General features: G+C 37.2%; 2 protein-coding genes across 5 annotated transcripts in view; both read right to left on the bottom strand.

Annotated features, from left to right (window-relative positions):
• Positions 1 to 4,253, bottom strand: part of LOC122415602 (uncharacterized) — a 110,379-nt gene extending 106,126 nt beyond the window's left edge. Inside the window, exon 1 of one of the 3 annotated variants that reach the window (XM_043427877.1) lies at positions 3,609 to 4,252. In XM_043427877.1, coding sequence (XP_043283812.1) covers positions 3,609 to 3,725 — 117 coding nt within the window. In that variant the 5' untranslated portion in view covers positions 3,726 to 4,252. Of the gene's footprint in view, positions 1 to 3,608 lie in introns of all 3 variants that reach the window. The other 2 variants (XM_043427867.1, XM_043427885.1) reach the window with 2 other exon arrangements.
• Positions 4,254 to 4,333: 80 nt separating this feature from the next.
• Positions 4,334 to 16,566, bottom strand: LOC122419069 (poly(A)-specific ribonuclease PARN-like). 2 transcript variants are annotated; one of them, XM_043433328.1, is made up of 12 exons: positions 16,403 to 16,560; positions 15,763 to 15,976; positions 15,056 to 15,331; positions 14,580 to 14,862; positions 14,232 to 14,353; positions 13,921 to 14,147; positions 13,771 to 13,840; positions 13,505 to 13,560; positions 13,342 to 13,428; positions 12,949 to 13,153; positions 7,380 to 7,480; positions 4,334 to 4,596 (listed from the first exon to the last, which is right to left on the bottom strand). In XM_043433328.1, the coding sequence occupies exons 1-12, from the start codon at positions 16,419 to 16,421 to the stop codon at positions 4,496 to 4,498; spliced, it is 1,761 nt and encodes a 586-aa protein (XP_043289263.1). In that variant the 5' UTR covers positions 16,422 to 16,560; the 3' UTR covers positions 4,334 to 4,495. The 2 variants fall into 2 exon arrangements, with proteins under 2 accessions (XP_043289263.1, XP_043289264.1); XM_043433329.1 differs by lacking the exons at positions 4,334 to 4,596; positions 7,380 to 7,480 and adding an exon at positions 9,250 to 11,713 and having other exon boundaries at positions 16,403 to 16,566.
• Between the last annotated feature and the right edge of the window lie 343 nt (positions 16,567 to 16,909).

Here is a 16,909-nt window from a genome sequence, read left to right on the forward strand (position 1 = left end):
TTCATCTCGAATCATCGACTCAACAATAATGTCAAATAAATAACTTTCAATATGCATACTCAAGCAGTGCATTCAAGCACACCGTTTATCGAAACTGCCTTTTATCTTTCATTCCTTTACATACTGACAAGGTCGGTGGACCCACGTTGAAAGGTGTGGGAAGCAGGTATTTACAGCCTTTTCGCAAACCTTCGTGTCACTTTCCTTGGCTATTTGGTTCGTTACTATTTAGCTAGGTGCATTACATTCTGAGGAAAATCGCGAAGATTCTTTTCTTTGAATCGTTCTGAAATTTCGATCATTTGGATCAATAAAAAGTTATTCACATTGCCAGTTTGTTCTTCTGGTTTAAGGAAACTCTGATTTGACCTGACAGAAAAGATTTTTCCTCCATACATCAGACCTGAAAGTCTGGAATCCAAAGTTACAAAAAAAATATGAAAAGAGTGTTGAACATGGGGTCGGAAAAATGGAGCGTAAAATCAACAATGTCGCTCGTTGAATTTAGGGCCAAAGCGTTGAGATACACACATCGCTGCGCGTGTATATTTCTCGATAGGAAATAATTGATGGTGACGTTGGAACGAAATTTCCAGGCTAAAAGGGACACACTGCCCGTGTGAGAGGGTTGTACGTTGAGACACGCTGCAGTTAAACGTGGGCGAGAAGGACTCATGCTCAGAGACATGCTCGCGAAACACGTGAATCTTGCACCGATGCCTCGCAATCTTTCTTCCTCGGCGATCCGCGACCTCCCTTCCGCCGATGTTCACACTCTACGGATATTTAGTCACATGGGTCATTTTATACAAAATCGTCGAGCCAGTATGGCGAGCGCGATGGTATTCGTGCGGCTTGAGTTGATCGGAATTTCGAGCTTTTTTACGGAGATGGTTTTTGATTGAACTTTATGGAGGATTTTTCGTTACTTCAGTGAACATTCGAGATCTTTTTCATCATCCATTCGACGGATAGTTTGGTCAGGGAAATATTGCGGGTGTGGAACAAAGGGAACAGAGTTTCGATGTTAGAATGTTTGGAGCGAAGCAGAAATCCATAAAATTTCATCATGAAAAAAGTGACGAGGAAAATTAAGGGGTCTACCCTAATTGGACGGGCACAAAAAACGACTATTTTCACGAACTTTTTCGACCGGTATAAATTATAAAAATGTATATTAAAAGTGCTGGACCTCAAAAACAATCTCTTAAGATCGGTAAAAAAGAGTTTTAAATTCAATAGGTAAATAGGGCAAATAGGTAAATATCATACGATTTTTGTTTTTTTCAAAAATGACAAAATGGCGGCCATTTTTCCAAAAACTAAGAAAAAGCAAGTTTTTTCATCGCTTTTTGCAAAAAAAAAATAGCTCCGTTCAAAATTCCAAAATTCTTATGACACGCGCTATAACTACAGACATAAAGAACACGTGGTAAAATTTTGGTAAGGATCGGTTTGATAGTTTCGGAGATTTTATCAACGAGCCGTCGAAAAACGTAATTTTGAGAAACATACAGCCGAGTAAACGTCGCTTAAAAGTACACTTGGACTGCTCAGATCTTTATCAAATTTCAGTACGATACTTCTAAATATGTATGCTTTCGAAAAATGCAATAAAAAAAATCGATTTTTTGAAAATTCCAATTAGGATAGACCCCTTAAGGGACGTGAAAAAATGACATTTTTTTATTTTTCTAAAAAATGACTTTCAAATAGCGAAATAATAGTTAAAAAAATCGTTGGACAAGATTCGGTGAAAATTCACTGAGAACCGCTTATATGAAAGAAGATGGCAAGCAAACGAGTCGCGTGCGCGGCACGCCCGCGGCTTTTCTTCGCCCTTCGTCTCTCGCCTTCTCGCTGGGAGTATCAGGAACGCGAGAGAAAAGCCTCGAAAAGCCGTAAATCTCGCAGCTTAATGGTCCCTCTTCTAGATTCTCTGAACTCTTCTTGTTTTTTCAAACTCTTTTTTCTCCCTTTATAACGAAGGATCTAGGAATACATATAACTCGCCAGAGGCAGCGCGCGACTCTTGATGCATCAAAAAAGAGAAAATTCAACGACGCCTGAATACGCGCTTCGCCGCGATATTATCTCATTCCCGTTAGAGTAAAAGCGCTCAATTTTCCCACATAATGCTCCGGTATAATTCGTTGAATATATAAACTTCCAGACACAATCGACTCTAAATTTTGATCCCCTTTCTCATTACGATATTCGCACAGAAAAAAAGCTTGTTCGTCAAACAAAATCCTCTTGTCGAACGAACACTTCGTAGATGCAACGATTCTTCGTCGATTCTCAAATGACCAAGTTCGTTCCAACGGCATCGTCAAAATTAAAGTTGCCTCAATCAAATTTTTGTTGCATCTTATCATGGAATCGACTAACCGATAAATTTGACTGAAGTCTTCGACCGAAAACTTTTTACAGAACTTATTTTACAACAAATTATTTCGTCGCATGGTTTCGAAACGAAGCTCGTTGTGTAATCGAAAAAAAAAAATTTCCCACTGCATCAACAGCTTTATTCGTTAATTAAAAATGAAATATGTCTTCCAATTCATCCAAGTGTTCACTGATCATAGCTCTTTGCTCAAGCCTCAGATGAAATTGTTAATCGAACAGTTGTGAAAACAATAACATCAAACTTTTTCAATTCCGCTGACGCAACAGGTTCCCAAGCCTGAAATAATTGGCAAGGGATCTCGTTCCCTGTATAATTGATCGGATAAGAATCGACCTCAGTTCGTATACTCGTTTACTATGTAACGAGAGAATACACCAGAGCCATATATTTTATTTGTATCTCTCTGCATTGGTATGCCCTCGATCTATTGTACATATTTGCCATTGCACTGCGTCCTGATCATTTTATACGGTATAGATCACCAGCCCGGGGGAAGGAAGAGAGGGATAGAGGGATTTACACGCTTGTCTATCCCCTGGTGTTTATTGTTGTTATTTATTGCCTCGTTCGATTTGTATCATCGTTTATTTATACTCGTACTTGACTCTTCTCCCCGCTCTATCTTTTACGATATTTTCTTCGTTACAGCTCATTATATACGTACACGTGCATTGAGAATGCGAGGCATGTATAATAGAGTGGACTCGCGCCAATTTTTGACCGAGCACAATTCTCCGAGGATATTTTCGGATGTAAATTTGATTTTTTCTCTTCTTGAATAATTCGAGGAGAACGATTTTACGAAAACTCGTCCAACCGGACGAATTCTGAATTCGTAAATGTTTGCTCAATTCTTGAGTCGTCAGGTATTTTGCACTGTTTAACGAACACGATCCGTACGAAATGCGAATATCGTCGTCGTTGGAGCAGGATTGGGGTTTCTATGCGGCATGTGCCTGGCTGTTTTCTCAATGCAATGCCCTTAGAAATCCCAAAAATGTTCAACGCTCAAACGCCAGCCATCATCGCTCCAACGTTCGTTTAGTCCTGAAACTCGCCGTTGATTTGCGTCGAACAACCGCGATGAAAAAACATCGACGAATAAACGTAAAGATTCATCGATTGATTAATAAACGAATAAATTGTAACATCACTATTTTCGTGATGAATAACTTGATTGCGTTGTATTTTTACTCACGAGTTTCGCCTGCCTGTCGATGAGACGTATCCTGGGTAAACCAACGGCACCCCCGCGCAACGGTGTGCTCGGATTATCCTGCACCTCGCTCCGGCGTTCCAACAAACTCCGCAACATATTTTCTCCTTTTTCTCACCTTGCTCTCGCATTTACACGTTTTTTTATTTCTCAACCCTCTTATACTTGTAATTTGAACGAACACTTTAATTACTTATTCGTGTTTGAAAGGGTGTGATTAACGGTGTTGTCGAGGCACGACGGATGTCAACTGCCGTTAAGATAAATGCTTCCAGCTCTTTCTGTACACAGTTATAATCAACGATAATATCAAATGCGATGATGATGATGATGATGATGATGATAATAATAATGCTGATGAATAATGAAAACACTTATTCGACCCACTCTGTTTTTCATTTCATTTTCAGAAACACCTCGAGTCTGCGACTCTTATCGTCGATGGCAATCGAGTTATTTGTCTCCGAAAATTCCCATTTACTTTGGGAGGTTGAAAGAATAACAGAACGAATGAACGACTGGGGACATGATTACATTCTCCCTGATATTTCGAGAGAAAGATTATTATTTTGAGTTTTGATGATCGCTCAATTTTCGTGGCCTTTATAATATTTTCGAAATAGCTAAATAAATAGACTGACGGTTTTTCTTACTGATTCTTGAAAATGAGAGGTCAACGATCAAAAGTAAATTGACAAAAGCCAAACTGGTAGATTGATATTCTTTATTTTCCAAAATCTTACCGAATTGATATCGTTTTATTTATCAGTTATTTCACTTTGATACTGTTCATTTTTTGTACCCCCGTTGCAACGAATTCAATTAGTTTCGTTCAATTTTTTACTTTTTTTTTCGATTTTCGTTTCGTTTTACTCCCAGGTTGAGTTCTCTCTGAAGGGTTTTTTCTTAGCGTCGTTATCTCCTGTCGATCCGCTCCCAACGTTGGCCTTTCGTTTCCGTCTTTTCTTGCCTGCACAAAAGAAAAGATACACAGAGTGATTCAGAATCAAGGTAATTTTATCGTAATTTGTTTCTATACATATTTTTTCGATTTTATATCACTTCCGAGATGTGGGTGAATGTGCCTGTGTGAAAAATTTGAATTATCACGTTCAATGTATTAAAATAAGGGTTTTTGGGCTTGCTTTTTATCAGGTTTGATATAAAAATCACGTTTTTCCTCGTCATTATCTTCTGGAATAACTCGTATTGAAAAATATTCTCGAAATTGTATTTTTTTTTCTGCATTGTTCAAATTAGCACGTTCCGTGCTTTGTTTTTCAATGAAAATATCTGTATTGTTATTTGGCACTGGATCTGCAATGGGACACAAATAAAATGCAATAATTTCGTTGAAACACAAAGACTAAACACGTTCGAGAAGCCTTGATTCTGAATTACCGTGAATCATAAAATCCTACTGACAGATCACTCACTCAATTAGCACGAGTCCATGTTTTTTCTTCTCATATTTATTGATCACTTGCTTTTTTTCGTTCTTTCTTTCAACGTGTGAAAAAGAGATAAGAAATATTAAATAATTGATTCTTCAACACGACCATCACCAGGTTAAAAAAACTTACTTAATCCATAATTTACGTATAAGTCATTAAGACGTATGCAAGAGTCTGTATATGTATTTACATACATAAAGATTCTTGAGTTTCATTCACGAAGAGGCGAGCATTTTTGAACATTTCATTAAGAAAACTTTTTTGTTCTCGGATGCTTTCATTATTTGTTTGAAATGTAATATAATAAATAAATTTTATGAAATGATATTAAATAAATGATCGAAATAAATGAAGAAATCTACGAAAAATGCCCTTCTCTCTTTCTCTCTGCTTGACAATGGTAAGACGCAGTTCGAGTATTCTCTTTTCGTTTTTCTATTTCACGCTTTCGTACATTAAATTGTTCGTGAAAGGTGCTATCACAAATTCTAATTATATTACTTGATCGAGCGCTTAGAAAATCCTCGTCGAGCACGATAAAATATTTTTATTTCTTGTTCAACAATATTTCCCCCCCCCCCCCCCCCCTCCCATATCTTTATCCGTTCCCTCTTGAGCTTCATCGAGGTTTATTCCGATCAAGTTTGTTTTTTTTTTAAATTCGGTTTTAAAAAACTGTGGTTTGATCATTTTCTTTTTTGCACTCATGTGATTTTGAAACATTTTTTGATCATCTCATTTTTTTACCGGAATAACGGCCTGATTACCACTGGTCATTTCCATTATCTCCCCCACGCCTCGACTCTTTCTCGTGAAGACTCGAAGACAGGAGAAGAAAACGACAAACTTAAGTTATCGCCGTCTCACTCTCGCTCGTGATTGGATTTTAACGCCGTGGGGCGTTCTCTGTCGTCGGTAACGGACCGTTAACATTTTACGTAAATATACAATTCGATTATTAATCGATTTGTCAGCCGGACTCGTTGCAATCGATTTTATAATGGTTTTCCCTTGAAATTATTTGTTTTTTCTTTCGAGCCTCGATCCGTTTCTCTCACTAATCGTATTTAATCAATAACTTTTCAATCGATTCGGTTTTCTTGATTTCTCTATCAAACGACACTACACGAAATCGTTTTTTTTTTCTTTTCAGGAACTTAAACATCATCGAGACGTAAGAAAATATGTATCTTTTTCCAATACCATTTTATGAGCTTATACTATCGATGCTCCTTCGAAAATACTCATTTCTTTTTTTATACTTTCAATGTAATCTAGAACGACGTTAGACGGTTTTTCTAACGTAAGATATTTCTTTGATACATTTGCCATTAACTTTGAGGCCTAGAAAAATTATTTGAATTTTTATTCTCAATCTTGGAGATTTTGTGTTCGAGAATTTCTTCCCAAAGAATTTATAGTGCCTTTTCAATATGGAACTTTATGGTTTAATGAATTGAAATGGGACGTGAATTTTTGTGGTGAAAAAAATAGAGATGGAGTTAAAACTTTGAAAGACACAGAGACTATTTGTAAAAGAATTTGTAAAAAAATAATGTCCAGCAACATGAAAAAAATGTTGATCGCGAATGATACTAAAAGTCATGAAACGCGCACTTGACACTCGAAGCTTATTTTTTTCACCGATGAACCGTTTATAAGAAAACCATACTAATGGAGAGAAGCAATAAAAGAATACCGATTACAGACAAGACGACTCGGGCAAGGAGCTGTGCGTTACAAACAGATTTTCTTTTTGTGCTTCGGAACAATCTGACGTTTGGTTTTTTCAATGAAACTTTATCGTTATCTTCTACACTCGAGACGAGACGTCTTTTCAATATATTCTCATCGAAGGATAAGTTCGTGAATTTTTCATTGTTTGTCGTCGAATTAAAAAATTTTGATTTTCTCTTCGGGCTTCTGGTAAGCTTAGGGCTCATTTTGGAGGTATCGTCAGAGCTTCTAAACGAATTTCTCACTCCAACGGGGTTTAAATTTTTCGAGTGTTTTCCGGAACGATAAGAGGGCGTTTTTGACGACGAAAATTCTTGGTCTTGCGACGATTCCGTCATGTACCGACGTTCTTTTTCACCTACGATCTCATAATTTTTCCAATCAACGTCCTTGCAGTATCCGAAGATCTTCCAGTTCGAAATTCGCATAAAATCGGAGATACTTAAAACAGACAAATCTTCTGATTTGCTTTCTTTGCAGGATTCCGTTGTGCATGACTCCACAGGCCGATTCTTTGGTGTTCGATTATCGCTCAGACGCGATACGTTTTTTACTTCATTACCTGATGCCATTTCCCAGCCATCTTCATCTCGACTATTATTCACACCGTTCGCAGATTTATCCTCCTGTCCCTTTGTTCCATCTTTCCTCGATGTTGCGTTCCTTTAATCATAAAAAAAATACCGATCTTATAATCAACAAACCGGTTAAATAGTAGAAGCGACAATCAATCAAATGAGACATCAATCGTTCCACATTCAAGTCCAAAAATAAAACATAAAACAGTATTTTCTTTCAACACCGAATCATGAAAGTTTTCATGGACTTTGATTAAATCCAATGATCAAATTGACTGAACAGTAATTGGTCGGAGGAATATTTTGGTACCTCAACATGAAAGTATCCGGCTGCACGAGAGTCGCTTCAACCGGTTTCAGCATTCACACATTATTTCGTCTCATTCCATAAATATTTCGGCGTCCGCTACGAAATATTTTTTTTTCATGAGAGAAACGAAATTTGTTTTAATCAACAGAATCTTTTTGTCAATGCGCTGATTGCCGGTGAATGAAATTCCTTGATATTCGTAATATACTTGAATACGACGTAATAAGCTACGTATTCGAGACAAAAGTGTGTCGAGTAAACAAAAATTCAGAGTCGTTTAACTCATATACATATGTAGATATAGGCCGAAGCGAAGAGCGAAGCCACTGAATTTCCTTATTCTCGTTAATCACGAAAAAGCATTCCTGAGGCTGGTTGCACTAAAAGCTCCTGGTTGCAGCATCCACCGAAAAATAATCTCCCTCGTACAAGCAAACCTCGTGTACGTTAAACCAACGTACGAACGTTCGACAAGTAAAAAATCTTGGCGTGCTCCCACGTCGTACTTCACTACAATTTACTTCGAAAGTCATGCCTACCAGAATTTATTCAAGGCATTGCTCGTGTATATGTTTATATACATAAGCCTTAATTTATATGTATATAAAGTACGGTTAATACAAATATATATTTGCGCATGTAAAGAGAGGACTGAGCGCATACATGTTTAACTGTATGAATATTCAAGAAGCCCAGTTGAAACGAGAAGGAGTATTTTGCACGCAGCCAAGCACGCACCCGAGAAAATAATCTTGAAGGGGATAATTCATGATTGGAGAAATAGAAAGATGCGGCGAGCGAGAGAGTGAGGAAGCACAAATTGCACTGAACTTGTCTTCGAAGAAGAGTCGATATTAGCTACATGAAAAATTCAAATCGAATTTTTCTTCTGTTTATTTTTTCTTATTTCTCAGGTATTTTTCGTACATGCTGCTGCTGCTGCTGCTGGTGCAATGCTTAAAATCTTTGAAAACTCGTATATCGTCGGCGACAGCCAAAGGCGAAAGGAGCAATTGGTAGTTTGATGTATTTCCCTGTTAAGATGTTTTTTCTCCTCCTCTCAAATTACCCGAGGAAATATCCGACAGTGTCTGAGTGAGTTGGTTGGCGTAAGAAGGAATGGGATTGCGAGAAGTGAGAATATCAGCTTTGTGAAAGTCGAAAAATAAATAGAACCAAAGGGGAAGGAATAAACGTTAAAATAAAAAATAAAATGGCAAGAATGAACGGAAAGGCGGTAGCCAGGAGCCACGTTGTTAATGCCAACATTAATATCTCGTCACTCTTCCATTTTTGCATAACGTTTATACAGATATAATATCGTGAGGTTACGCACATTCGTATCTAAAGATTTTTTCAGATGTCTTATAACTCTGTCTACAATTGCCAAAGGCGACTTTTTCGAGCCTCTCTCAAATGGGCTCTCTCACACGTACCTTACGAAGCGTAATTATCCTCGTGAAAATGAACCGTTAAAGACTAAAAGCTCATCCGAAGCTATGACTAGAAATCAAGGGAAGAAACAACGCTCTTGAACGATAATACCGAGGGTGACAAGCTTTACCCATTTATCTTCCTCTCTCTTTCTCTCTCTCCCACTCTGTTTCGTTCTTCCTCACAACTCGATCTTAACAAAGTATTCGAAGCGATGTAAAATTTATTCGTGTCGTTCGCTTTAACGAGTCTCGGAACTGAATCGTGAATGCAATCAACGAATGCAACTTGCAACTTGCACCGATGCAAAGACAGTGCTGAATCTCTTTCTTATGTTGCTTTGTTTTTATTATTTATTTTCTTTAGCCTCTCTCTCTCTCTCTCTCTTTGTCTCTCTTCTTGATTATTCTCTGGAGAGTATCTAGGCGTTGATTTTCGTTAACGAACCCCATACCGACCAACGCGTGGCTCGTGTCGCCTCCATTCAGACAAGAAATGCTCTCGGAGAGAAAAATAACACTGCTGAAGGCTAAAACTGATCGTCGCGCTCGAATGTTGCGATATTTGTTCAATGTTATCATTTCTTCTAATCCCAAAGGGAGTGTAATTGTGCTTGTTCTCTTAATTTCGAAAATTGAATGACTCCCGATCGTTTTAGATAAAAACTGAACGAATAAGTCGCAGCAGCGGTATTACGAAAATATCAACAAATCCGTGGACGCCCACGTGAAAAATACTGCCGCATTCTTTCGAAAAGAGAAGCGATTAAAAAGAAAAAAAAATCATGTAAATCACAGTATGTCGCCTTGCATTGTCTTAGCGTTCGTCGTCGACGTTCAAATCGCCTCCTTACGACGCAAGCGGCTCGTTCGAATTTTTACTCGCTGCACCTATTCTCGCGCCGATTTGCCAATCCTCTCCTTTCACCGTCATATTTTTTCGCATTTTTCATTTCTCCTCGTTGTTTTTATTAGTCAATGCTTTCCGATTGTTTGGACAAATTTAGAAGGCGTGGATCGACTCTGCGGAGGATTATCGTGCGAGAAATATTTTCATGCCAAGCTGACGGGGCTCGAAATGGCTGGAGGAATGGAATAGCTAACAACCTGAGAGAGAAAGAACTTCGAACTTTTAAAAGTTGTTTCTCGATCTTGGTACATGAGGAGGGATTAGTCCGAGCGAAAATGATTGGAGAATCGATGACATAAAACACTTTTGAAGTTTTCCCTATTTTATGAACGAAAATTCGTTCCTATTCGCAGCCCTCTGTAAAAAGAAAAACGAAATAGGAACACTTTTCCATTCAACCTTGACAATTTTCATCCCGTCGAAACGTTCTTTACTCTTTATTATAACACGACTATTCAAGATTGTACCGAATGCAAAACTGACTAATTACAATCGTATACGCGTATCAAAGATTGAAAAACCGGTTTTCGTTTCAACTTGAGAATCACGAGAAGGCGTTCAACATTTTGTACTAACGAGTTAAAGTCTCGGGAAGCGCGATAACGATAGTTAAGGTGCTACGCGCTCGAATTAGTCGAGATGAAACGAAACAAAGAGGAGGGGAACAAAATTACGAGAAGGGAAGAGAGCTACCGAGCGATAAAACGCGACTAATATGTGCCCACATCGGAAATCGTAAATAGGATGAAAATCCTTCTTCAGGCTTCTGCTTTTATTAAGGGCTAACGAGAATCGTAACTTTAACATTTATCGTTTTCTCATGTTTTTTTTCTTTCTCATATCTATCATTATCCAATTTTCTTCATTTTACTTCGTTATCATGTTCTCGAATTTATTTGCAAACTCAACTTTTCATGACTTGTGTTTCCATACCCAAATATGGGTTCTTCTTATTTTTTAATGCCAGAATTTGTAGTTCTTTTACTTTCATTATTAAAGGGCTGGGTCTCTCGCAAATTTAAATTCATCGAGGATCTCTATTTCTAATGACTGGCCTCTAGTTGTGATGAGCGTCAGATTTGAAAAAAAAATGGACAGAAAATAGATTAAAAAAAACATTCGGACAGAAGGAAATTCATGTTTGAGTGTCGTTCATTCAACGCTAATTGTGATACCTGTCGGTTGGCTGAGTCCAGTCATTTATATCGCCATCGGGCGAACAAGAATGGAAGAGCTGAGCCGGACGAAGGATTGAAAGAAAAAAGAAATTCTTGACCTTCTCGTTCATTGGAGCGAGAGATAGATGCACAGGGTTAAGAGGCGCGTGTCCAATCACGTGTGACTCGTAGGCGATTTGAGAAAGAGAGAGAGAGAGGAGAGAGAGAGAAGCACAAATAGACTTTGCATTTACATTCCAGAAGCGAAACGTCGACGGTGCATTATCCGAGACATGTTGGATTATTCTAATCAAGGGTCTTCTTGTTTCTCTTGTTTCATTGAACTCAAAAGAAAAAAAGGGAGAAACGGAATCGTTCGAAATCAGAAGTGTCCATTTGGCAGGCAAATTTATTGCTATTTTCTTTTTGTTTGTATTCTAGCGACAACTTCAGTGATTTATCGACTACTGAATCACGGGCGAAACTCTTCAGGGCTTGCTCCTGATGTCTGAAATCAAAATAAATGAATTCACATCGTATCGGGCCAATTTGTTATCGGGGAAATTTTGGAAATTACGAAAAATTCATTACGTTCATGAACTCAGTAGTGCTTATAGAAAATTAGTAAGTGGATATGTCGGAAATTAAGCTTTGAGAATGAAAGATCCTTCTCCACCGTTTATAAATTGATGGCCGAACAATCGAACACCCTCATGAACAATTGTTCATGAGGGTGTTTCAGTTAATAAAATGACTGGATTATGTTACAGGAAACGTAGATTTGATGTTGTTCGTCGAACGTACGCGTGAATGGGCGAAAAATGTCGAAAACTGAGATTCTTCTTGAATTGCGAATCTTCGAAACGTCGTTATGAGTTTACGTTTACTAAATTTCGTACTTTCACTGCTGGCAGGAATAATAAATTCAAAAGAGATGGTAAAAAAACAGGAAAAAAATCATGAAATTTCGAAAACTTGAACGTTAAAGACGAAAGCGAGAGGAAGAGAAAAAACTAGGAAATACATTTATTCGTATTTAAAACACGTGTAACGAAACGCGAGTATTTATTCAGGCGAGAAACCTCCTTGGGTGTATGCAAATAACTCCTTGTACAGGAAATTCAGAACAACTCGAGCCACACGAGCAAGGACGTGTACTTGATAAACTCGAGACCGGAGAGCATACGCAACCAAGCAAAACACTATTTTTGCATCCAGCCGAAAAAAGCTCATACGCTCAATATTCAATTTTTTTCTTCTATTTTTCATCTAACAATGCCATAAATATGGACGTATTGCAATGAAATTTTGGTCGAGATAAATGTAGTTGCTATATGAAAGTTCAATTTCGATTGAGGCACCAATTAATTTGTCCATAACTGCCTAAGCTTGTTCTAATTGTTGAAATATCAAACTGTAGATTCTACTGCAGACTTAATACGGGCCGAAAAAAATGTTCCTCGAGTTCATTTTTTCCGGAACATAAAAAATTGGTGGCGCATCGTTTTTCAATTTTTTTCCCTGCTTATTTTTTCACGTTGTTGCTAAACTATGTGTTTTACAATATTGAAAGTAGATTTTTGAATGAACAATATGTTAAGAAACTTCCAGTGTATCTAGGACAAAAAAGTTCAGGGGAATTGAATTCGTATAACCCTCATGATTTTGTCCGCATCCAAATACGGATATCGACTGTTTTTTCTAATGAATTCATATGATGGCAACAGTAATTCGAAAACTTACTCAGTCGGGGATTTCCGTTTTCGGTCCAACGTAATTGGTGCAGAATTTCCATCGAGATAATTTTGATGCTCCGCATAAGTTTGAATTTTGCACTTTTGCATACGTTTGTCCTTGTTGAGATTTTTCAAGAGAGAAGCCGACTGGTCCCGTCGATTCAAGCCTACGTACGCCGTTATGTCGCTCAACCACGATACGTAAACACCACCTTAAATAATAACTTTCATATAAATGTATACATTTTTTTTTATACACAGTTAAAACTTGAGCAAATATTGAGTCGAAGGTTATATCGATATCCACAATTGTGATCATTTTTGTCCTTTACAAAAGATATGAAATTTAGAGCCAAAAACTGAATTGATAAAACATGTAGATGAATCAACTAAAACTTACCGAACGGACTGAACAGTTGAGACAAATCACTCAATTTCCATTCTTTTGGAAACGTCAAATGAAACACGTGATCTCTGCTTGGCTTTGCTGTAAATCACACGAAACCAAATAAATTTACAACTTGTTCTAACTGTACACTTTTTTCCGTAACTCGTCAACTCACGATCATTTCCCTCGAGATTTATGTACGGAAAGTCCTTCAGTCTAGTGATTAATAATCTGAAACGTTAAAGGGGCATTAAAGAAACATTTGAAAGCTGAACAAATAACAAATTTTTTTGAATTGAATCTAAGAAAAAATTAAATAATCGATAACAGCCAAAAAAAATGTTGAAAATTAAAATTTCAACAATTTAGAGATATAAGAAACAATTATCGTCATTCAACAGTGAACTACTTTTTATCTTTTCAAGGTGCAAAAATACTCACTTGTTGAGGAACGGATTGAGAAGTGGTGAATCGGGGAGAACGGTAGAAACTTCTGGTTGCTGCGAAAGACCTAAGATTCGAAATTTAGAAAGAAGCAATTTGGTTGAACGAAAAATGGTGGCAATGTTGAAGGAAAAATAAACAACTAACCGAGATTGTTAATGAGAGCGATGAAGCATAATCCAGTGATGAAAGCGTCGTAACCAGCTTCGTGATACTTTTCCGAGACCAAAGAATAACTACGACCTTCAACGGGTTCGATTTCCGGTATTGCGAATGGACTTTTACCGACGGTATCCAAAATGGCTTCCAGAATCGACGATGGTACTTTGTCTTTGAATTGAGGGGACTGACAAATCACCTTTGTGTCTAATAATCTGCGGGACGATTCAATTTTAGTATCGTGGGAGGATAATCAGAAACAGCAAATCAAATTCCTAACACCTTGAGATTATTCTCACCTTGGAAATAGACCGTGAATCAATGATTTGAATTCACGATAACTTTCGGGCAGTGGACCAAAAAATTGATGAATCATGTGACACAGATCGAGCAACATGTTGTGGCCAACGATTAATTTTCCCTGCGAACAATTATATCTGTTCAATCTCAAATTTAAATCTCGTAGCATTCCACTCAGTCAATCGGTAAAGTACCAATTTTAACGAAAACTTACGACTATTTAATGAAAATATTTATTTGCAAATGCAAAACCAATTAAAAGTATTAACTAATTAAAAATGAGTTAAGGGATGAATTTTTTTCGATCGAACCAATTAAAAACAGAAATAAAGAATAATTCATTTTACCGAATCTGCAATTTTTCTTAATAACGCGGTAAGCCCGACCGCTTCTTTGATCTCTTGCTTTTCCTTGTCTCTCCTTGCAGCTTCTTTTTGTTTTTCTTCCTCCTTCGTGCCCATTTTATAAACTATCAATGTTTGTATTCCACCGTCGGTTTTCGCTTCCAAACGCACTTTCTGTGGCCATCTCATTTTTGATTCTTGATGTATCAGCCTTCTAACATACGCGTTACATCTGTCGATCGACAATTCTTCGGCATCCGAGGACAAAAATTCGTTGATTCGTGTGCTAACGAAATTCATTAAGTTTTATTTAGAATTTCATAAAAAATTATGCAATTTAAATAATTACACTGAAAAAGGATTGATAAAAAAATCGTAGACAAAAATGCAAAATTTAAAGCTCAAAACTATGATTTTTGAAGTTTCTTTTTCAAATAAATGCAAAATTTTCACGTTTGAAATGGCGGATTGAACTTTACCAAATTTCATCTATCTGAGGTTTATCTTCGTCCGATATGGGAATTAGCTCCAAGCCTTCTTCTCGTATCCTCTGCCGCTCCTCAAATTTTTTACTCAGTTTTTCTTCCTCCATCATTGTTAAATACGGTATTCCAGAATTGAATAATTTGTTGAAATCAAAACCTCGACTTGCTAAGAAACTTATGGAGGAGGATTGACACATGAAACGACAATCTGGAGCATTTCTATTCAGTGGTCGAGGGAAAACGTAAAAATTGTACGAACGTTGACAGTATCTGAAAATATAAATCATGAAAATGAGATTTTTTCAAAACCTATTCAGTACCACTACGCCCGAATATTCAACTTTATATTGGCCACCTACATCTAATCCTAACCGAATCATAGCCACCGAAAGTCATTAACCCTCGATCCGTGTATGTTTTTTAGGCATCCTAATGCCATGAATAGGATCTTTGCGCTATCACATCCGCAATTGTCAATGAAAAAATATGGAAAAATTCATGATCAATTTTTAGACTGTACTTTGGAAGCAAGAATAGAAATTTTTAATTTTTTCTTATAATCACTTTTTTTCCATCAAATATCGAGCGATGTGCCATACTCGCTGGATAAAAACGACACCTGTTCACGGATTGAGGGTTAATAAATATCATTGTAAAGATCTTTCTGTTAAATTTGAACATGTAAAAGAGAATGAACTTACCGGTTAGTTTGAGAATTATGCGTAAAGACAGAGAGTCCAAATTGTACCATCAAAAAATCCATCGAACCAGATCGCAATTTACTGTAATATTGAGTTGGTGTGTCAAAGGGTTTAGCATCAGGTCCTGAATTCAATCCTGTGAATTCACCGTCAATACCCAAAAATGTTGCCTCTTTCAAGAGAGGGTCCAGCTCCTCCAGAATTTCCTGGAAATCTAAGAAAAAATATCTCTCAACATGTTTAAGGAAGAACGATTTTCAAAAGTTGAAGTTGCAATAGAACCATTAAAAAAAGATAATGATGTGAAAACGCTTATAAAAATCGGCGGTAAAATTCTCTATCTCGATTTTGGATCTAAATTTCTGAGTAGACGAAAAAACAATAGAGATTTTCAGTTTAACGTTGAAACAATTTTTTGTCATCATTTTGGTCATCACATACGACGCTACAATTGTACGAGTGCAGAACCACAAACACACACGACACACATACACGTGCACTTATTTGTTATTACTGGCATGCGTTTAAATTACAATGAAATCGGGGCAACCGAGAATATCTACGGGATTATTCAATACAGACTTCATCAATATAGCGGAAAAAATGTAGAAAAATCTCTCAAGGTTCCAAATAAACTTACTCGCTCGCGTAACTTCCATTGTGTATTTGTTGTGTGTTGTTTTTATTCACGTGCAAGTTTTCAATGCGAAACGGACATTCCTGTTTTCTGGATGGATTTGCGAGGAGTGTGAGTTGAGTGTTGAGTGGTTGAGTGTGAGGAGAGGAGAGTAGGAGAGCATAGGCAAGCATAGGGCATGTGAAACACGAGAATTAACAGGATTGGGCGAAAAGCGGCAAGTGCTCAAGAGGAGCTTGTTGCGCAACGCCATTCGCGTAAACCAACGCAAACATTTATTTTTCGCCGTAAAAACAGTCTTTTCTATATCATTTATCTTTGCAGACATTTTGGCCAATCCAATTCCTCAAAGTTCAAATACGTTATATTGAAGAAAATCTTTATTGATCTGCATTTCTTCTTTATCTATGCATGTATTTATAGTTTGTATTACCGACCGTTGAAATTACAGTGAGGCTTTATAGTTACTTTGATATGCCACTACGAAAACTGTCGTTATCTGATCGTTCT

Source organism: Venturia canescens, chromosome 1 (assembly GCF_019457755.1).
Source record: "Venturia canescens isolate UGA chromosome 1, ASM1945775v1, whole genome shotgun sequence".
NCBI lineage: Eukaryota > Metazoa > Arthropoda > Insecta > Hymenoptera > Ichneumonidae > Venturia > Venturia canescens.